General features: G+C 39.3%; 1 protein-coding gene across 18 annotated transcripts in view; it reads right to left on the bottom strand.

Moving 5' to 3' along the window:
• The window catches only part of itpr1b (inositol 1,4,5-trisphosphate receptor, type 1b), a 154,960-nt gene that overhangs the window by 20,775 nt on the left and 112,124 nt on the right, over window positions 1–22,061 (bottom strand). For 11 of the 18 annotated variants that reach the window (XM_056248571.1, XM_056248573.1, XM_056248574.1 and 8 more), the window contains 14 exons: window positions 20,178–20,361; window positions 19,825–20,075; window positions 18,450–18,650; window positions 16,967–17,077; window positions 16,776–16,871; window positions 16,470–16,604; window positions 14,757–14,864; window positions 13,775–14,006; window positions 11,498–11,620; window positions 4,743–4,918; window positions 3,261–3,425; window positions 2,922–3,111; window positions 2,002–2,088; window positions 659–804 (listed from right to left, as the gene is read on the bottom strand). In XM_056248571.1, coding sequence (XP_056104546.1) covers window positions 659–804; window positions 2,002–2,088; window positions 2,922–3,111; window positions 3,261–3,425; window positions 4,743–4,918; window positions 11,498–11,620; window positions 13,775–14,006; window positions 14,757–14,864; window positions 16,470–16,604; window positions 16,776–16,871; window positions 16,967–17,077; window positions 18,450–18,650; window positions 19,825–20,075; window positions 20,178–20,361 — 2,205 coding nt within the window. The remainder of the gene's footprint in view (window positions 1–658; window positions 805–2,001; window positions 2,089–2,921; window positions 3,112–3,260; window positions 3,426–4,742; window positions 4,919–11,497; window positions 11,621–13,774; window positions 14,007–14,756; window positions 14,865–16,469; window positions 16,605–16,775; window positions 16,872–16,966; window positions 17,078–18,449; window positions 18,651–19,824; window positions 20,076–20,177; window positions 20,362–22,061) is intronic. The other 7 variants (XM_056248575.1, XM_056248579.1, XM_056248584.1 and 4 more) reach the window with 1 other exon arrangement.

Below are 22,061 nucleotides of genomic sequence, written 5' to 3'. Positions count from 1 at the left end.
AGCTGCTCTCCATATGTTATTATGGAGAGTCTCCATATTACTAATACACTTAATAGTAGTATTAAGTGGACAAAAGAGATGGATTTCTACCCGAGTCCCGTCGGGATTGCTTTCCATTGGCTGTGGAGGTGAACCCGCATGATTCCACACTCATTCGTGGCATCATCAAGCTACACCTTTGTTATTGTTTTGAATAAGCGACCTCTAGCTGCGAAGCTTATATACTGTGCCTTGAACCTCAAGGAACACAGTAAAATAATAACAATAAAAAACAAATCCATGTCATGGCCCCTTTAAGAGTAAAGGTGATAAGATCAGCGTTGTTTTAAACTCATTCTCTTAATGTGGTCCTCAACCTTTTTGATGGAAGGCTTTCCATTGTACAAACAAAATATTCAAATGTCCCTTATATAAGCTATTTTTCCTCCAATATGTTGTTCTATAATTATGACAATTAATTTACAAAACATATTTACTAAAAAGTATTTGATTGGCTATTCGAAATGTACCAATCACTGATCGTAACAGCATTTGTAATGATGCTAAAGGGGAAGTGAGTAATCACACCAAGTGCAACTGGAAAAATAGTAGTTTTCCGAACACATCCCCGTCTGCCATAGGCAGAATTAAAAAAACAAATACTCTTCAGATGTGGCACCTCTTTAGAAGGTTTCCGCAGAACATCTCCGACCCCTCCGCCGCTCCGCAGGCCGTGGCTCAACACGGTGACGATACACATGAGCAGCGAGTCGCATGTCCTCTCCTTATCCTCAATCACGACAGCAGCCGGCTGAACTCCCACAGCTGCAGGAAACAGCACGTCAATAAGCGCTAGGCAAATACACACAGAATCTACCTAATCTAACAAAAGGGCTCTGTATTACTGTGGAATCTTCTACGTCTAGACGGTCGATACATGCAAATGTCAGAGCAAAAATAGCATTTGTGGTAAAATGCTTTCCTAAAAGAGGATCAAAAGTTATCAAATCACAACACATATTAAACAACATCTCGTTCACAAAGAGAGGAGATCATTTAAAAACAAATACAGAACTATATAAACAACTAGATGTGCATTTTTTTCTTAAGAAAATGTGAGTGCTTATGATTAGTTATTATGATTGCTAAGGTGTTTCTAAAAATTTCCATTTTAAATAAATGCTGCTCTTTTTATTAAAGCGTCACGGTTTCCACAAAAATACTAATCAGCAAAACAGTTTTCAACATTGATAAGAAATGTTTCTTAAGCAGAAAATCAGCATATTAGAACGATTTCCGAAGGACCACGTGACGCTGAGACCTGTGTGATGATGCTGAAAATTCAGCTTTGCATCACAGAAATAAATGATATTTTGAAATATATTAAAATCGAAAACAGTTACTTTGAATTGTAAAGTAAATTGTTTTAATATATTTTAGATCAAATAAATGTGGTCTTGGTGAGCTTAAGAAACCTTTCAAAAACATAAAAACGACTTCTGAATGGTAGTGTACGTTCCAAATATAATTCTGTATGTAGATGGCTGGTTCAAATCCCTAACCATAAGTATCCATAAGTTTGTGCAATAGCGATGATAGCCTAAGTTTCAGACTGGCCCAATCGAGGTCTTACAGAGTTAACTGATGTGCTAAACAAAGTAAGACACATTCACAGGGGCAGAAAGGCCATGCGGTGCAGATTCATTTGGTTCAGACTGGCTGATCAGCTCCAGTGATCAAATTAGGCCGGCTTTACATCTAAAATTTGCTCATTCTCAAAAGACCCGCTCGCAAATGCTAATTATACTGGCCTGGCCTCTAACCTTGAAACCAGCATGAAGCTGCTGAACGTTTAGTGCCTGACTGTCATTAACCTCTGACCCCAAACATCACCCCTGTAACCTAAAAGGGATTCTGGAGGACATTGAGTCTCTCCTTTCCTTGTCTCATGACTAGCCGTACTACTCAGATTTAACTCTAAGTGTGTGTGAGTTGTGAGAGTCGGGGTGATGGGGTTCGTACCATCCATCATGGTCTCTGTGGAACAGTTCTCCTCTTTCCGACAAACCGCGCCTGCCAGGAACTCTCCCATCTTACCAGCGGAATGCTCTGAATGCAGAAAAAAAATTAGATTAAAGAAGAAAAAAACTAGGAGATATAAATTGTTAAGAGTTTTTACTGTATCACAAAAAATACAGGAACTCAATTATTATTTATATTTTAATCAGCATACATTTAAAGGCAGAATAACAATTACTTTCATATAAAATATTTAAATTGTGATTTACACTAATGTTCAAAAGTTTAGAAAATTTTAATTGTTTTTGAAGAAACAAAAACAGCAATATTGTTAAATATTATTACAATTTAAAATGACTGTTTTCTATTTAATATATTTAAAAATTTAATTTATTCCTGTGATGGCAAATCAGAATTTTTTAGCATTACTCCAGTCTTCAGTGTCACGTGATCCTTCAGAAATCATTCCAATATGCTGATTTGCTGTTCAAAATTAATTATTATTATCAATGGTGAAAACAGTTTCAGTTTCAGGATTCATTGATGAATAAAAAGAATAGCATTTATTTGGAAAACAAATATTTTGTATCATTGTAAATATATTTACTGTCACTTTTGATCAATTAAGCAAATGTTTTTGCATTGCAGTAATCAGATTTAGAAGAAAAATGACATAAATTGTCATGAAAATAATGTCACAATACAAAAAAATATATATCATGTTGGTCCTAAAATAGGCTTTATCTTCTGTAACCATATCATTTCTTATTTCTTTCTTTTGATTTGTCAAATAAAGAGTTAGATGTTTGTAACCCGATACTTCCCGTGTGCAATGTGAGCAGCCATGTGTTTTCAATTTTCCTTTTTAGACACAGAGCGTAGCTTTGGGCAACATCGGAGAGAAATCCATCTGTGATTCTCACCAAGAGTTTTATTGGGTATCCTGTCCACGTTCAGGATGAAGTCATCCTTGAAGATGATGTATCCAACGATGGAGAAGAGGTAGACCAGGATGAGAGCCAGGACGGCGGTCAGAACGATCGAGCGGCCGTTCCTGGTTACACTCTTGATGACGTTTAACAGCGTCTCCTCTCTGTAGATCAGGTCAAAGAGCTGGACAGAGAGTAAGACGAGAGCTTGTCAGTGTGTGTATACAGTATACTCGGTGAAAGTGTGAGAGGTCAGAGTTAGAAGAGACGTTCATGTGTGAAAGACGGATACGTTGAGTCTGGTGGAGCGAATGAAAGTGCGTGTTTACTCACAAGCAAGCTGTAGAAGAACACGTGAACAAAAGCTCCAAGGCTGCATATAATGAGGTACAGTAGATGATACAGGAACTCCACGTCCATGATCATGGCCTTGTATCCTCTTGTGAACGTACCGCGATTTCCCACGAAACTCATTAGAAAAATCACTTTATTGCACACCTGAAAACACAACCATAAGATTGAGAGATTTGAATCGCAGGTCTAAACAGAATTTTGGCTCATATGTAATGAGTTGAGGTAAAATGTAGCAAAGAGAACATTTATCTGTAGCGTATCATTACGGATATACCACCAATTGAAGCGCCACCGCAAATTACAGGCTGAAGTGATTGCATCAATCTTCAATGTGCATATTATGACATGTTTCCATGCACTTATTACAAAGCCTTACTTATTTAAACATAAAGCCACTGAATTCTCACGGCATTCAGCTAATGATTTTGCTAATGTAAACAAGCTGAAATTGTCTTGCTAAAGGGTGTAAGTCTGAGTACACACACAAGTTTTACTGGCTCATATTGCATTTTATAGGATATATATACACTACCTTTAAAATGTTTGGTGTCAGTAAGAAATTAGTACTTTTATTCAGCAAGGATGCAATAAATTGATCAAAAGTGAAAGTCAAGACTTTTACATTGTTACAAACACAATTGCGTCATAGAAGCCTGAAAAAAAAAATTTCCACAAAAATATTGAGCAGCACAGATGTTTTAATAATAATAATAAATGATTCTTTAACAGAAACTCATATTAGAATGGTTTCTGAAGGATCATGTGACACTGAAGACTGGAGTAATGATGCAAAAAATTCAGCTTTGCATCACAGATATAAATGAGATTTTAATAATATATGAAAATAGAAAACAGTTATTTAAATCGCATTAATATTTCACAATTACTGTATCTTTGATCAAATAAATGCAGCCTTAGTGAGCATAAAATCCTTCTTTCAAAAAAAAAAAAAATTCTTACTGAGCCCAAACTTTTTTACTTAAAGTCTTGCGTGTATAAAAAGATTACTTTACCCCAAAAAATGTATTGTCATCATGAATTCAACCTCATAACATTCCAAACCGCACATGACTTCCTTTCATCCGTGGAACACAACAGGAAATGTTGTAATATACGCTTTTGGGAAAAGAGCAGCGTTAACACTCTTCAAAACGTGTTTCACAAATCAAAGAAAGTCATATGGGTTTGGAACGACATGACCCTTTTAATTTTGGGGTGAACTTTTCCTTTAATTTTAAGGTAATTTGAAATTGACAGTTGGTTTTGATGCGCACCAAGTGTGCACACTATTAGGGGAAAGTGGAGTTATTGTGTGAGCCAAGTCCATTTTAACACCAGACTGTGAAAGTCGTGTGGAATCCCCCAGTGACGCACGACACACCTCTGTGCAAAACACACCGAGCTGCCCTCTAACAACATCGCGACCCGAGGACTTTTGCCAGAAGACTGGCGTTCACTCACATTGAAGGCCCCGAGAAGGAACAGGGTGGGCTCCAGGCCGACCGAAAAGATGAGGCGCAATATGGTGGAAGCGATGAGCGCCCGAATCCCGTGAGGCTGGGGCAGAACAATAACTATGGCCAGTGAAACCAACATTGCTGCCCACAGCAGTGCAGAGAGGTGTGGCTCCAGGGTGCCTGAGGAGAAAGAGGTAAACATGTTTAAGTGCCATCAATCAAGCTCTGGGATAAAAATACCACAGAAGTGACATGTTATCATGCCATCTGTCACGGTTACAGCGTCACTAGTGCTACAGGCCGCATGTGTTCAACTGTCTCAGGGTCTCAACTTAGATTTTGATCAGCAATCCAGTGTGTTTCTGGGAATTGTGTCATTTTTAGGTTGCCTCAGCATGTGCAACCTTCTTGATCGGATTACGGAAATATGAAAATAAGAATTTTGTCATCTTTTACTCACTTTCTTCCATGGAATACAAAAGAAGTGAGGACTTGTGCAGCTGAGCTACAAAAAAACCCCCCATTTAATTAAAGATTTCATAAAACTTTGATCGGTTTCTCTTTTAGAATATCAAGTCATGTGGACTGTTATAGTGCTTTGTTTCCATTTTAGGAACTTTACAGCTCACTCACTTTCATTATGTGTATGGAAAATGGGAGTCAAGACATTCAGCAAAACTTCTCCTTTTGTGCTCCACAGAATTAAGCCATATGGGTTTGAGGGGGGGGGGGGGGGGGGGGGGGGGGGCACTAACTCCATTTAAGAATAAAAATACCTTATCTATGAGAAATAACAGAAGTGCAGATGATACGGTAAGATTACTTTCATTGTCATTACCCATGACTGTTGTGTATCTGAAACTGCAATTCGGTATGGTACATCTAAATGGGATTCCCAAAAGTACTTGCAGTTTCACCTGCTGAACATGTTCGGGCACATTCTAGCCCTCAGGGGAAAGATGCTTTGAAAATTTTTTTTTTGAAAAAAAGTTACATAACCAAGAAAGAGTGACACATTTGAATATGTTAAGGTTCGAAGAAGCTCTGTCATGAGCCACGCTGGCATCGATTTTAATCCTCATTAAAGTCCTGTTCTAGGCAAACGGCATTAAAACATACAGTAACAGCAAGGTCTTGTGTGGGAATATTTTAGTGGGGTTGCTAAACGGGTGTGTGTGTGTGTGTGTGTGTGTGTGTGTATGCAGAGAAGAAAAATGAGGTCTGTCGGATTTGCAGGATCTTCACAGAGGCAATCGTTCCAGCTCGCTTGCTCGCTCTCCTGCCTGTGAGTAGACCACATGACAGGTGCTTGTTACATAACACGGCGTGCTAAAAATACCACGACTGAAAGATGCATGAGCGTCGGGAACCGAGCAAGGACGGGCTCTCAGCCGAGCCGAGCTGGGGTTTGGACCAGAAAGACTGCAAATCTGTCCAGGAAATCTGCAGAAGCGAGACCAGAGTGATTCAACGGATGGACGTCAAAGGCTCTGTTCCATTCATTTCCATAAACACACACACACAGACTACACAAAAAAATCCAAGATTCAAAATCTAATTTAAACCTAGAAATTAATTTTAGGATTTAAAAATTGTAAAACAAAGAAACAAGAAAAAAAATGAACAAGAAGTCATTTAAGGTTCTGCACTATTTCAAGGTCACTAATCAAATAGGTAAATCTTTGGCTTAGATCATGTGACCTCCCTGCACAGGTTTTCTTCCAATGAAGCACAAGATGGTGTTTGGAAATGATAAATATATGCTGGAAAACTTGATCATCAGGCTTTGATCATGTCAGCTTTAAAAGCAAAATATAATTCACACCATTTTTACACTGACAATATTTGATGATGGCAAACTAAATGTTATTAAAATGAATAACAAAACCCAGGCTTCCCTATTTTGTTAAACAAAATAAATAAAGTTATTAAAGTTTGGGACTCAAATGCAAATGAGGTCAGGCGAAAATAAATAAATGCACACACGCACACACACACACGCACACACGCACACTACGAACTTTTGAACCCAAATGCAACCGAAAATGAGTTCAGGAGATTATTATGTCCACTGACCCATACTTCAAAGAAACATGTTTCTCAGGCACCATAGAAACAGATTTGTAATGTGCATGTACCCTATCCAAACTTGACCAGGAAGTGGTTATATTCAGCCCTTTCCATCTAAAGCCCTAGATCTCCCACAGCTGTACCAGTTATGCTATACACTCCTGTGCATTAAGGTTGCACACACTGACCTACTTCTCGAGCCCTGTCTGAATGGCTACATTCTCCCAGACAGGGCAGGAGGAGGAGGAACTGGGAAACGCTCCTGTGCTGCTGTTACACACACTCAGGAATTCTGTAGGGCCTCTCGCTTGACTTTTACAAATACTGTAAATGGGACCTACTGAACTCTGCAGAAGGGATTTAATAATCAGCTTTAGAGATTGTTCTTAAACGTGCTTCTAAATATGTGTCTGAAGACAAGTGAGGAAAGTACCGTGTGAAACAACCAATAAAAACAAACACAACATAATATACAGTTTTATGAAGCAGGGTTACGGACCATTAAGAATTCACTGTGAATTCAAGAATTAAAACGTTTTGATTAGTTAGACTGTATATATTATGTACAAATTATGTTCATTAGCGCTCATAAAACAAAAGCGAGCTATGCACATTTCTTCAAAGTGTAAGACATACTACTAATAATAATAATGATATATTTCAATAAATATTTACCATTTAAATAAATATATTATTATTTAATTATAAATAAATAAATAAAACGCAACAAAATAAGAGAAAGGAGATTAGTAAAAAAAAAAAAAAAAAAGAATAAAAAAGTGAAATGAGCATATAAAAGTGGAGAAAGTTCTCTTTTTAGAACATCATGGCCTTGACTTAATTACAGTTATCATTGCCAGCGGCACAAGCAACAGTAAAACTTATGGAGAAACACCAGGCAGACATTCAAACAGGATATGAGGTAGAGAAGAAAATTAACTACTTAAATAATTCTTTGTTAAATATCAAACTTCCGGCCTATAGCAAACATTTAGTCAGTTTCCTCATTGTTTTACAACCATGTTTATTGCGCAAGGACAATGTTTCAAATTCACCTTTGTTCTTCATTATATTTTATTGTTTGCATTTTAAATCGTGACCTATACTGAATCTGGACCAGAGCCGTAGAGTGATTTTCTGACTCCCAGAGAAGCCTTTTGTTTACAAGAGTTTTCAATTAATGTCCCAAACGCTCATGTGCGTTTTGAGAAAGGGAAAGGCCCAAAACAAAAGCCCCTTCGGAGCCTGACCCCAGCCTGAACAATGCAGAGTTTATGCCAGTTACAATGTGGCACTTATGCCAGTCACAATGACTGGACAATCAATGCTCAACAACATTAGAGAGAGAGAGAGAAACAGAAACACAGAAAGGCGTAATAAAAATTATTCCCTATCAGTTACATTTGAATCTAGGATGATATCTGATCCCAAACTTTAACACAAGCAGCTTGTGCTTAAGATGTGATGTAAGAATGAAGTGAGTGCCAAGGCTTTGACTTTATCTGGGTCTCTGTTTTCAGGGTCAAATCTCAGCTCTGACATAAACAGGCGTCATATTTCTCTGACATGTATACACAAACACATTTTTGATCAAGAGTAGCAGGGAGGAGATAGACACATAGCCTTGACTGAAGCTTATGAGATCAGGGACATAGTGTAAAGTGTTTAGGGAGAGGGAGTCAGGTGACATGTTACACAAGTGATCTCGGATAACAGGGCAAAATCAATAACCGGGTTAAGCACAAAAGTTATGTCCATCATTACGTCACCCCTTAAAGCACACCCGCTTTTGGATCATAAATTATTTCACAGAGACTGTGAAAGGTAGATATGTGTCTTACTTTTAGTTAAAAAAAATTATTGGTAAAAATAATTAAATAAATGTGTTATATATAGTACTTAAAATATGAATTTATTATTATTATTATTTTATACAAATTGTATATGTAAGGAATAATTGACGTCGGGCCGTTGAATTTTTTTTTAAAATAATGCATACGAAGCAGACTTACATCTCGGGTGTGCATTATTTTTCAATAATTCAACAGCCCGAAGTCAATTATTCTGCTTATACTACGGTTGCCACAGCTCATAACATTGTTCAGATGATGTATTGGATTTTGTTTTTTAAAACGTTCTCGTGTGTAGAATCTACAGTATCTCACAAAAGTGAGAACACCCCTCGCATTTCAGCAAACATTTTAGTATATCTTCTCAAGGGACAATACTATAGAAATGAAACTTGGATATATTTTAGACTAGTCAATGTGCTGCTTGTAGCCTGGGAAAACCCAGACAACTTCCGGCAAATTTAGATTTGCTCTGAAAGTTAGTCTGGCAAAGAGCTCATTCAAGCCCATTTCCAATCCGTCGAAATCGAGGCACCAATCAGAAATGTTGGGTCGGGCTTTACACGATAACGACAGCGCTGGGATTTTGAAGCAGATTTTGTAGCCTACATTACAAAGATGGATGCCGCCGTCAAACATCACTCGTTCGAATCAGCTATCGCTTCTGTTTTAAGCGATTTGAACGTTTCCTTTTTGTTGAAAACCCGAGCAAAGAACAACACTCGGAGTTTCTCCGCCGCTCTGCATACGTCATCTCCTTCATCGCTCTGATTGGTTTTAGGTCTATCCGCGACGTCCGTTGGTGACGCCCCTCTGGAAATGATTTGTCTATGACGCTTTGCCAGACCATAACTCTGAGACAACTGAGAATGGTCTGGTTTTAACCAGGCTATGCTGCTTGTATAGCAGTATATATTTACTGTCCTCTGAAAATAACTCAACATACAGCCATTATTGTCAAAATAGCTAGCAACAACAGTGAGTACACCCTAGGTGATAATAGCAGTACGTCGTTTAACCATGCAAAGCAACATGTCCTATTCATCATGTTCATGTTTTTGTCTGCTTGACAGGACCATACAAATTTGTGTATCTTGTATTAGAGCAGTTAAAATGTGGTGCTTTGAGAACAATTCTCTTATACTGACCACTGGATGTTCAACATGGCACCTCATGGCAAGGAACTCTCTAAGGATTTGAGAATTAGAATTGTTGCTCTCCACAAAGATGGCCTAGGCTATTAGATGATTGGTAACACCCTGAAACTGAGTTACAGTACTGGCCAGGGTCATACAGAGGTTTGCCAAGACGGGTTCCACTCGGAACAGGCCTCACAAGGGTCAATCAAAGAAGTTGAGTCCTCGTGCTGTGCGTCAGGTGCAGAACCTGGCTTCAAAAAACAGACGCAAGCATGAGTGCTGTCAGCATTGCTTTAGAGGTTGCAGAAGCGGAAGGTCAGCTTGTCAGTACTCAGACCATACGCCACACACTGCAACAAGTCCGTTTGCATGTCCGTCATCCCAGAAGGAAGCCTCTTCTGAAGCTGGCTCACAAGAAAGCCCGCAAACAGTTTGCTGAAAGCAGCCTGTCCAAGAGCATGAATCACTGGAACCATGTCCTGTGGTCTGATGAGACTAAGATAAACTTGTTTGGCTCAGATGGTGTCCAGCATGTGTGGCGATGCCCTGGTGAGGAGTACCAAGAAAATTGTGTCTTGCCTACAGTCGAGCATGGTGGTGGTAGCATCATGGTCTGGGGCGGCATGAGTGCTGCTGGTACTGGGGAGCTGCGCTTCATTGAGGGAAACATGAATTCCAACATGTACTACGATATTCTGAAGCAGAACATGATGCCCTCCCTTCAGAAACTCTGCCAAACGGCATGATAACGACCCCAAACACACCGCCAAGATGACAACTGCCTTGCTGAGGAAGCTGAAGGTGTAGGTGACGGAGTGGCCAAGTACTTCTCCAGACCTGAACCCTATTGAGCACCTGTGGGGCATCCTCAAATTGAAGGTAGAGAAGCACCATGTGTCTAACCGCCAGGAGCTCCATGATGTCATTATGGAGGAGTGGAAGAGGATCCCAGCAACAACCTGTGCAGCTCTGGTGAACTCCATGCCTAGGAGGATTAAGGCAGTGCTAGATAACAATAGTGCTCACACTAAATATTGACACTTTGGACACAGTTTTGACATGTTCACTTTGCGTGTACTCACTTTTGTTGCCAGCTATTTTGACAATAATGGCTGTATGTTGAGTTATTTTCAGAGGATAATAAATATATACTGCTATACAGCACACTGCCTACACTAAAATATATCCAAGTTTCATTTCTATAAAATTGTCCCTTGAGAAGATATACTAAAATGTTTATATATAAATATAAATATATCCATAGATTAAATGGAATAAACAAAATGTATATGTATATATGAGGATTTCACACTACTGAGATGAGTGAAGGAGTTCATTTCACTGAATTATATATGACGTGTTAAGACGGATGTGAGCTTTTTTTTTTTAGCTCTATCATGTAGGCCATATTATGTCTTTCAGGGGCTGTGTGTGCTGAAACTAGGCCAGTGATGTGCCAAGTTGCTACCTGTACTCAATTACCTCCATAAAAACAGCAATCTGTACTCTAGCAATTTGTGTAAAGTATCATTAAAGTTGTGGTTTGTATTCTAACAATTACAGAGTACTGAATACTTGGCATTTGTTGTCTATGAAACACTAGTATCCAGCTTGGGACAGAGATTTCAAAAGAAAAAAAGAAATTAAAATTGTTATGTACATTAAATGAAAACAACAAAGTAAATATATTTGTGCCTCACCTCCACGGACTCCTTCCAGTGGATAGAAGAATGCTACCAACAGGTTCATGAGGACTGCAAGGTTAAAGGAGATGCTGCTCCAAAAGGACATGTTACGGGAACACCAGTACAGGATAGGCTGAGCTGGGGGAGGCAGCAAGTCAAAAAAATGTTATTTCAAATGTTAAAGGAACATGTACACCAACACAGCGCAATTTGCATCATTCTCATCCAAAGTGCTTTTTCGGATGCTATCATGAAACTAAAATGGTCTAATACTATACCCCTGATGCACACCATGTCAGAGCTTCACGTACACGGTTCTGCCACAAACATAAACTGAAAGATTTAATTTGGAACCATTTGTTGATATACAAACAAGCCAAATGTGTAAGTCCTGTGCCCCTAGTGGAAGTCAACTGAATTGCAAAGTGTTTGAGCATTGACACAACAACATTGATTCAACCAATTGTATGATATTGAAGCGGGATTACATGTTTGCCTGAACAATGGAAGATAGGGTAAATGTCTGAAACTAATTAGAATTCTTTTTTTGCAATTCTGTTTGGTTTCACCAGTACGCCGTAAATTACACATTACACCATTAAAACCACCTTTTCCCACTCTATACATAAACATTTAATAGAGTTTAAAAGATCTCAAGTTATACTACAAGGCCTGTTGTGGTGAAATAACGAATGTTGTTACCAACAAGTTCCACACAGTACTGCTCATCTTTTTTTTTTTAAAGATTGATTGCACTGTCATTCTCCCACCTTCTACTAAACAACTTGAGGACAGCTGTGAGTTAGTTTTCATGGCGCTCTGAAGGACCAATTCTGAATGTTCTCAAGCTAAAATGTGATCCAGCTGACCCTGTGAATTTCCAATTATATCCAATCAGGACAACGTCCAAAACTTTGGTAAGTCTAGTATTCCTTTGAAAATATTGTGTTTTCCTCTGTTAAAGAATGCCATTCCTAACAAAACACATATTGAATGAAGTTAGGGGCTGTTTGTCAGTTTTGGAGACATGCAATTTCACCAACCGCACCTCAAATTGAAGTCAAAAACCATAGAAAGAAGACCAAAGAGTTCAAAGGGTTTCTTAATGCGGCCCAACCATGTACGAGAGCTTGCTGACCTCAACCACCACCTTTGTTTTGACCCATGACTCTATGATGAGTCTAGCTGGAGGATTTCGTGTCTGAGCTATGGCTATTTTGACAGGGGGTTTTTGTCTGAAAAGAGGAACTGGAGGAGGGGACTTTCACACAGAGGTCGCCACACTCATGACTTGGGGTTGTGGCAACGGAACATTGTTTCTACTTTGATTCAGCCTGATAAAAAACTTCACATCAGTATGAGACGTGCATTACTAACTAACACGGAATTCACACCCTCCTTTTTATTAGCAACTCAAGGCCCGAAGACTCAAAGATACGATCTAGAACTGTGGCCAAATGTGAGCCACGCAAGAAAATAGGCTGTCGCAAGCCCCTCCGTCTGTCGATCTGCTTTTTGACAGTTCAGATCCTTATCTTGCACTTTTTATCTTGACATTGTGGTTTACCTCACACTCTTCCTGTCTGAGAACTTCTATCCTTTTTTAAATAGCCCATTTCCAACCAATTTTGGAAATTGAACCCTTTTCCACAGAAATACAATTTTGAAATTTGATCATGGGTAATTGAATTATTACATTTTTTTTTATATCAGTTTCATACCAGTTCTTTTAAAATTCCAATTCAGGGTGGCCATTTCCCAGCCCAGCCTCTGAGGTTTCTGGTTCAAGACTAGCAGGTTTTAGGGGCAGGTGCAGAGCCAACCGAAAATGGCTCCAGATTGAGCACCTCCCTTTCGGTGAAAAATGGGATTTAGAGTTCCTTGTTTCCCATCATCTGTTTATTTGATACCTCACTCAGCTTATTTCCGTAATCAGCTTTTGTGATGTAAGCTGGCAATGTGTGTTTATTTGGGATTTATTCAGACTTCTCCCTGAGCCATCTTCCTCCCTTGTTTCTCAAACCTTAATGCACAAACATATAGAACTAAAAACTTAGTTCAACATTACTTTTAGTTACAGGTCTTATCTTGTCTAACTTAAAGTTAAACTTTACACCCCCTCCCCACTGCCCTGGCTTGAGGGGGTCAGGGTGAGGTATGAATCCCGGCACCAGTGCACAAAAGCGGCCGCACTGCATGGAGAGAGCCCTGATGGGTCCCTGGAGGCTCTGGGAGTGGAGAGGGTGTGTAAAGGAGCTTACTAGATAATAGAGGAAGGGAGTGGGCACGCACAAGGCACGGAGTTTGCGTCACCAGTGGCCTCTTGAGTACCTCGCAGCTTCTTCTGCCAGTTCATCTCATTGAAGAGGTCTTCAGAGCGCAAGAAGAAGTCGTTGATCTTGCTGCCCTGCTCGTCGCGCTCCGTGGTGTAATAGACGCGGAGCTTGGACTCCTGGGTAAGGAATTCGCATATGTTGGGGACGGGAAATACGATCTGCTCCATTGTGCGATCCAGACGGACGATCTGTAAGTGAAAGACTGAGCATCACGTGGGTTACATATGCAATGACAATTTGGTGGACACGATTTTAACTTACAAATAGCTAAAATGTCGATTTTTTTTTTTTTGTCGTCTCTAAAGGTATGATCACATTAGCAAATTTCCAGCTACATTTCACAGACAAAAAAGGCCCATTGTCAATAGTGTAGCTATGTATGAAGCACCACTCATTCCAAAGTTACTCACAAACCAAGCAGCTTTCTATTGGTCAACGCAGCAAATTTGCATGACCAACTTGAACAGGAGTTTAAGGAGCCCTAAAGGGACACGGTGAAGAAAAAAATACTTTTGCTTTCTCTCGCAAATGTTTTGCATTACCCCATAAAACTTTGCTTTCGCTCGCAAAGAACACAAAAGTTTAGCGAACGAATGCAAAAGTTATTGTGAGTGAACGCAAAGTTTCTCAGGGGAACGCAAAAAAATTGGCGAGAGAACGCAAAAGCATTGACTTATTATTTTCCTTCCAATCTCATATTCCCCCCCACCCCCCCACCATGTCCCCTTAGGCCTTATGGGCTCTGTGGGAGTGAAATCTGTGAGGGGAATTATTTCTCCATAACATGTAACAACATCGAGATTCCTGTTGAAATGACTGGATTTCGTCCGCAAAATTTTCACTGTATGAATGATAGTAATACTGATGCTTATGTACTCCAGTCTGAGAAACTATGAATGGTGGATCCATAATGGCCTCCATAGATGAACACAACTGACCTCAATTTGTGCTGTGTGTTTGGCATAGAACTCCAAAGCTTCATCTCCCTCCCCGTATGTCCCTCCTGGCTTCAGCATGGCCTGGAGTTCCTTGTTGTGTCTGGCTAGCTGTGGGTGTATGTGGAAAAAGGGATGAGACTGTGTTTGTTTTCATTGAGACAGTGTATACATGTTGTAATGACCCGTCTGGCATTGTTGTTTTGCTCATAACACACTTTACCATCAACGAAAGGCCAACGCCTGTCTGAGAAATGCTGGTTGAAATTGAATAAGGCAAACCTGAACTAAGAACTACCCAATACGTAGGTTTCTGTATATTAATGACATACCTAATCTATGAATGTTTCGGAATATGATGTCAAATGTCTGATGCTGCATTGTTGAAGAGACCACATTATGTTTCAATCCTTAATCCTATAATACACCTTTGCAATCATGCGACTCACACCTTAGGCAAACACGAAACAGTTTGCCAATCTAAAGTCTTTAGATCACGATAAATAAAACTCTATTTCACAACTACTACACAAAAGTCTGTGGCTTTCAAACTGTAGCTAGCATTGGTGTGCATTTGTTAACGTTCTTGCCTTACTTTGACTGTAACAAACCTCGGTATATGATGTTACTCAGGTAGCTAGCTAGAAACACGTGTATAATTTAACTTTTAACCAACTCGCAATATTGTTTTCAAACTGTGGGCCCTCCATGATGGTAGTTGACCTGAATGAGAAAACGGACTGTAGAGGACGGCCGTTAATGCGCTAATGTGCTCTATAGCACCTCTTGTGGCAATGGTGAGAATTGTGAAAGTCTGTCACACCACGAGACCATAAAAACCAGGCTTGACAACATGTTTTGGGTCATATATTGTTATATTTATGTAATGTGAATGTGATTCATGTGGGGTTTTTTGGCTGTCATTTTTCAAGTTTAATATGATTTTAATTCTGCAAATTCTGCAATACAGAATCAGAATTTTGTATAATAAACAATATATTAACATCAACAGCTACTTATTATCTATTCAATGTTTATGTCTGCCACAATAATGTAATGTAAACTGTATTTTAAAAACCTTCTGTGGGGGATTCTTTATAAATAATGTTATGATATATGTATTCCATTTTGAAATCTGCTTATCATGTGACTAATTACTTATTTGTGTGGAAACAAATGTCTTTTTGTCATGTATCTAAATTTGATCCAATTTTAGCTAGATGCCCATAAAATAGCCACATTCAATATTCTTACAATACCCCAATTATGAAAAACAACTTGAGGGTCAAAGCCCAGTAGTGAACAAATAAAGTCTGCTTAAAAACACGGCCAGTGTAGCCACCACAGAATCTGCTCCGCTGGTAAAACTTAATGTTGCTGCAATTCTGAATTGACCTTTAGAGACGCAACCTGCAAAAGCATATTTCTCTATTATTTGAGTAAAACGTCTCTATCAAATGTACTTTTTGTTCTCTGGTCTTTTCATTCACAAACCCCTGATTGTAAACAGTGTCATTTGGAGGGCCGGTGGAAAAGCTGCCCTGTCTCTAACATGGTTACATAACTGATCCTCTGACGACGACCCAGATAATTACGTGAATACTAATAGGCAAACAATCTATACAGCTCAAGTGCACAGGGGAGGGGAAGAGGGTGATATAATCCAGACATCTGACACAGTGACAGTGTGTGTAAAAGCATATTTGTTTGCGTCACCTGATGGGCCAGGATGTAGATGTTGTGACCCACATTTCGAGGAGAAGCGGCATGCTCTTCCTCACCATTTTCATCATCATCGTTGTGTTCTACCTCAATTTCTCCCTGCATGTAGGCCTTTTTGATCACCTCCACCTGTACACCAACCAAACATTTAAATAATGACAGTAGGTGGTTTTAAGTGTGCTTACAGTATGCAAAACAGAAAATCTTTCCACGGAACCGCATGAGAAAGATGCGTTTTCAATGCAAAGTGCCAACTTTACATTACCAATGCTAGCATGTGCATTCATTGTTTGCATTTACCAGTTCTTTAGGCCTCATGTTATACAAAATCCTCTCCGCGTTCTCACTGTCATGGCGGCTTTCCATGATGGCCAGCAGCAGTTTTGAGGCGTTATTCTGTAAAAAATAAAATAAAATGCCATTCACGTCAATTATTTTTGAAAGTAATTGAAATCTACATATCCCATAAAGATCTGGAGGTGTTCTCGCACCTTGAGCTCCAGCACCAAGTCCATCCTCTTCTTGCCGAGAGGGTTGATGTCATTGAGGATGAGAGCGATGATGATGTCGATACCGTTACACTCATGTGTGGCAATACAGTTCTGAACAAGGGAAAAAATGTTAAATGTATACTACGGTTCAGGAGTTTTACATTTCTTTGACAGAAGATTCTTTTGCTCACCAAGCCTGTATTTATTTGATCAGAAATACAGTAAAAACAGTAATATTGTGGAATAATATTACAAATTAAAATAGCTGCTTTCTAATTATATTTTAAAATGTAATTTATTCCTGTGATCAAAGTCTTCAGTGTCACATGATCCTTCAGAAATCATTCTAATATGCTGATTCGCTACTCAAGAAACATTTCTTATTATTATCAATGTTGGAAACAATTCATATTTTTTTGTGGAAACTGTGATCTCAGGACTCTTTGATGAAAAGAACGTTTAAACGAGCAGAATTGTACATTTTTGGCAACAATGTAAAAGTCTTTACTGTCACTTTAGACCAAATGAATGTGTCTTCGCTGAATAAAATAATTCATTTCTTTGAACGGTAGCGTATATATTAGGCACATGCACATCACTTCATGAAGGTCAGTTACATAAGTTAATAAGTTACAGAAATGGCCAAAAACCCTAAACGATCTAAACAAAAACCATTTAAGCACACCAGAGAACAAATAGTTACAGGAAGCACATTCCCATAAATTTAGTATGAAAATTAACCTGCAATTAACTGATTATAGCTCTGGAACATAGTGCTTCAGTGAGAGACTAATCATCCAATCATTACGGGACAAAAGCACTCTGTCATCAAGCAAGTACACTACATTTCCTCCTAGAAAAGTAGGACAATGGCGATAATCAGCCCCATTATGGTCCTATGAAGTCAGAAAAGTTGCATAATGCCTAGCCCAACACACAAAGAAAGATTTTGCCATTATTTTGAGTAGACAATAGTGTGTATATAGTGTGTGTCATAATCTTAAAGCAACAGTTCACCAGAAAAAAATCATTCACTCTCCTTAGTGCATTGAGTTCATGATAGAATAAGTCTTCTGAATCTTTTCAATTAATCAGTCAATTTGGTCTGAATGATTTGTTCACGAATCAGAAAAGCACCCAAAAGCATCATGAGGCTAAGTACAGTAGATTGTTGAAACCCTTGGCACCAACAGTCTCTACGATCTACTTAGCCTTACAGTGCTTTTGGAAAACGCAACCCAGATTCAAGAGTTTAACTCACTGACTCGATCAACTCACTCAGTGGTAAAAAGGTCACATTTTCAGTGCATAATGGCTTTCATTTCAGTTTCTTTTCACACATGTCAGCTGCTTCAGAAGACTTGGAATAAAGTGCTCACATTTATGGGGGTAAACAAGAGAAAATTACAACAATTTTCATTTTTGGGTGAACGATTCCTTTAAAGTATAGAACAAAAAGAGTGTGTGGATGTGTCAGGTCCACCTGGTTTTCATGGCAAGGGCCCTGGCAGTATTCTGTCAGGCTCTCCACAGTCTGGTTTATGAGAGCGACGTTCTTCTCATTAATATAGAGTCCCAGCAGCCCCAGGCCCCCTGTAGTGCTGCCACATATACAATCCAGGAACTGCAGTGTCTCACACACCAGGTTGTAGTTGTTTTTGTTGTTCTGACAGCGAAGGAAGTTCTGGGGAACAAGCGGGAAAAACAGGATACGAGGAGCTTTTGTAAGTCATATTAGAGCTTGAGGAAGCACAGATAAAGTTGATACATAACTCATAGTATGATATGGGATAGGATTTAGATTAAATCAATAATCATAATTCTTAGGGACTTAGGTTCCCATTCATATTTTTTTTGTTCTTCAAGGACTTTTGAGAATATCCCATCCAAGAGGGGAAATATAAATTTGTTTATGATGTAACCATCTGCAGGACGGGGTTATGTAAAAGGCTCAAGTTAAAAGCATTAGGTAAGCAAGGAAATGATTATTAAACAATTCACCAAAAGGTTGATGATTAGCTAATTACTGCGAAACTAGCATGAAACTCTTTGTTTATTTAATTTTTTTACTTTTGTATTCTTTTTTTTTCCAGTATTGAATTATATACTGTATCTAAATTTAATATATCGAATTAATTTACAATTTTATATATTTATATTTAATTTATATGTTTAATAAAGGCCTATTTAAATATATCAAAATAAAAATACACATTCCTGTCTTACTATGCACAATTCATAAGTGCATGTTATTTAAAAGAAATAAAATGTTGTCTTTATAGCCATTTACTGTAATATTTTTTTACCTTTTCATTCCATTCTGGCCACTTTTCCCAATATAATCAATAGCTGATGTAGAAAATCAAGTCCAATCCTACATCATCTTCTCAAATATTTTCTTTGAGAAATAGGCTACACCAGTAAAATAGCTAGCAAATAACATTTCATATTGAGTTGAGTTGAATGAATATGATCTATCCTGATACCAATCATACAGTTCCTTAAGAAATAGCCAGCAGCAAAACTACAAGTAAAGTACAGTTAGCTAAGCTATTTTTAGGAGCAGTACGCACATTACGTGCCTTTCCATTCCACAGCGCCACTTATCTATTGTTTTTCAATGCTAGATGGAATGGTTTGACCATTGGGCTCGTGTCTCATGTCTTTTACAGCATCTTGCGGATGACATGACTCTCTAAAAACGTGGCGCTCAAGTTAAAAGGATCTCAACTTTTAAAACATATTTCTAAACCTTGCATTTTTTCATTCCTCTGACCCGTGTGTTCAGTGTGAATGGCCCCTAAGTTAGCATAAACAATGCACATTTTCTCCATATAATGTCTAATTCGGCGGCTGACCTGCAGTTCACGGTTGTGGTTTTCACAGAGCAGCTGCATGAGGCGCAGGATCGGCTGCATGATTGTTATGATCACGCTCATCTCGTTGTCATCCTGGTTCTTTTCAGTCGTGGTGGCCTGCCCCTCCGCCACATTCAGATGCTCGTCCGCGTCCGCCTCTCTTCGGTAAGCAGTGATGGCCTTCTTAGTGGCCGTAGAAGCTTCGATGAGTTGCTCCCGCACTTCCTCGGTTACTACAGCAACTTCCTTGACTGAAAGTGGGGGAGAATTGTATTTGTTTAGTATGCTTTTGCAGGTCTGGGTTGCACAGTATACATTTCATCATTATAAACACTTGTCTTGAAGGCTCTGACCTTTCTTGCGGGTTTGGGCATCCTTGTCGTTGGCGTCCTCGTCTTTGCGCTTGCTGCCCAGATCGCTGGTGTTCACCGTCACAGTTGCCTTGATCTCTTGCTGGGCCAGCTTCATCCGCTCGTAAAACACTTTAAAGAACTTCTCGGACTTATTGTCACCGGTCAGACGGCAGAAAAACGACCGCTGGAGGGACAGGTAGAAGAGTGAGGAAAAAAGCAATACAATTGAATTAGCATACTGTAAATGAAAAGGTAAAGAGAAGGTGGGAGAGAAGTGAGATGGGTCAAAACATTTTTTTTATCATTATCCTTTTCTCTGACCATTAAAGCCCCTGATAAACTCACGGCGAAGTTCTTTTCCGTTCTTCGTTTATGGGTAAAGCGTAGTTCAAAATACGAGACCAGCTATACTGTTAGCAAACATCCCACGCCGCCCACACTGCTGAGAGTGAAGTTTAGATGAATGTGTAAAAATGTGCTGACCGCTTTCCTCTCTCAACAATAAAATAAACACACAACTAAATAGCCTAAGACTGGTTGCCCACTGAAGCTAAGCAGGGTTGAGCCTGGTCAGTATCTGGATGGGAGATCTCCTGGGAAAACTAGGTTGCTGCTGGAAGAGGTGTTAGTGAGGCCAGCAGGGGGCGCTCCCCCTGTGGTCTGTGTGGGACCTAACGCCCTAGTATAGTGATGGGGACACTATATTGTAACAAGCACCATCCTTCGGATTAGACGTTAAACCGAGGTCCTGACTCTCTGTGGTCAGTAAAATCCCCAGGATGTCCTTCGAAAAAAAGTAGGGGTGTAACTCTGGCATCCTGGACAAATTTGCCCATTAGCCTCTGTCCATCATGGCCTCCTAATCATCCCCATATATACAATGTCTGTCTTCATCACATGTCTCCTCTCCACCAATAAGCTGGTGTGTGGTGGGCGTTCTGGCACAATATGGCTGTCATCGCATCATCCATGTGGCTGCTGCACATTGGTGGTGCTTGAGGAGATTCCCTCCTTCCATTTAAAGTGCTTTGAGTGCTGAGAGAAGCGCTATATAAATGTAACAAATGACTATTATTATTATTATTGAAACTGTTGTATAAAATCAATATCACATTTGCAATCTATTGCAGGACAAAAAAACAGCATGCTTGTTAATCGTGTGATTTTGCTTAATCATATGATATAAATATGAGACAAAACTCATACAGGGGAATTTTTGCCCTGATATCTTGAACAAGTTTTTGATAAATAATATACATACACACACACATATACACATACACACACATATATATATATATATATACACACACACACACTCTTATACAATCTTATACTCTTATTTTTTAAATGGTCAGGGGAATTTGATTTGTTTCATGTGCACATGCCACTTCTGTACCAGTGCCTAAAGAGTTAAGTTAACACGACGGCGCAGCCATGCTCCAAAGCAGAGTTCTCACGTCCCTCCCTCCCCTCCACCCTGTTTACTGCCAGCCAGACTCACACCACTGCGGTTACATAACCCTCTCTGTGCGGCCCGACACACACACACACACACACACACACGCACGCGCAAACTCGCAGCAATTAACACGGAAATAACCTGGAGTGCCTCCCTCAGCTCACCTGAATTTACACCATCTGTCTCCACACTGTCCCAAGAGCTACAAGGCTTGCACAGTCAACACGTTTGCACAAACAAGCGTGTGCTTTGCAAAGAAAACAATTCGAAAGGTTTCATTTTCTTCTGAACCCAAAAGGTTATGCCAAATTTAATTGTGTTTTAAAAATACAACATCACAGTCTAAAGAAAACTTTCAGTTCCTTTCTATGAATAAATGCGGCCCGCTGGTTACGTAGTGTTTTTCTCTGGTATATCCTGAT

The sequence above is a fragment of the Rhinichthys klamathensis genome, unplaced genomic scaffold, assembly GCF_029890125.1.
Source record: "Rhinichthys klamathensis goyatoka isolate OS25496 unplaced genomic scaffold, OSU_Roscu_1.1 h1tg000056l_1, whole genome shotgun sequence".
In the NCBI taxonomy this organism is placed as follows: domain Eukaryota; kingdom Metazoa; phylum Chordata; class Actinopteri; order Cypriniformes; family Leuciscidae; genus Rhinichthys; species Rhinichthys klamathensis.
The sequence above is the reverse complement of the archived record's forward strand: the minus strand, read 5'-3'. Positions and strand labels throughout refer to the sequence as shown.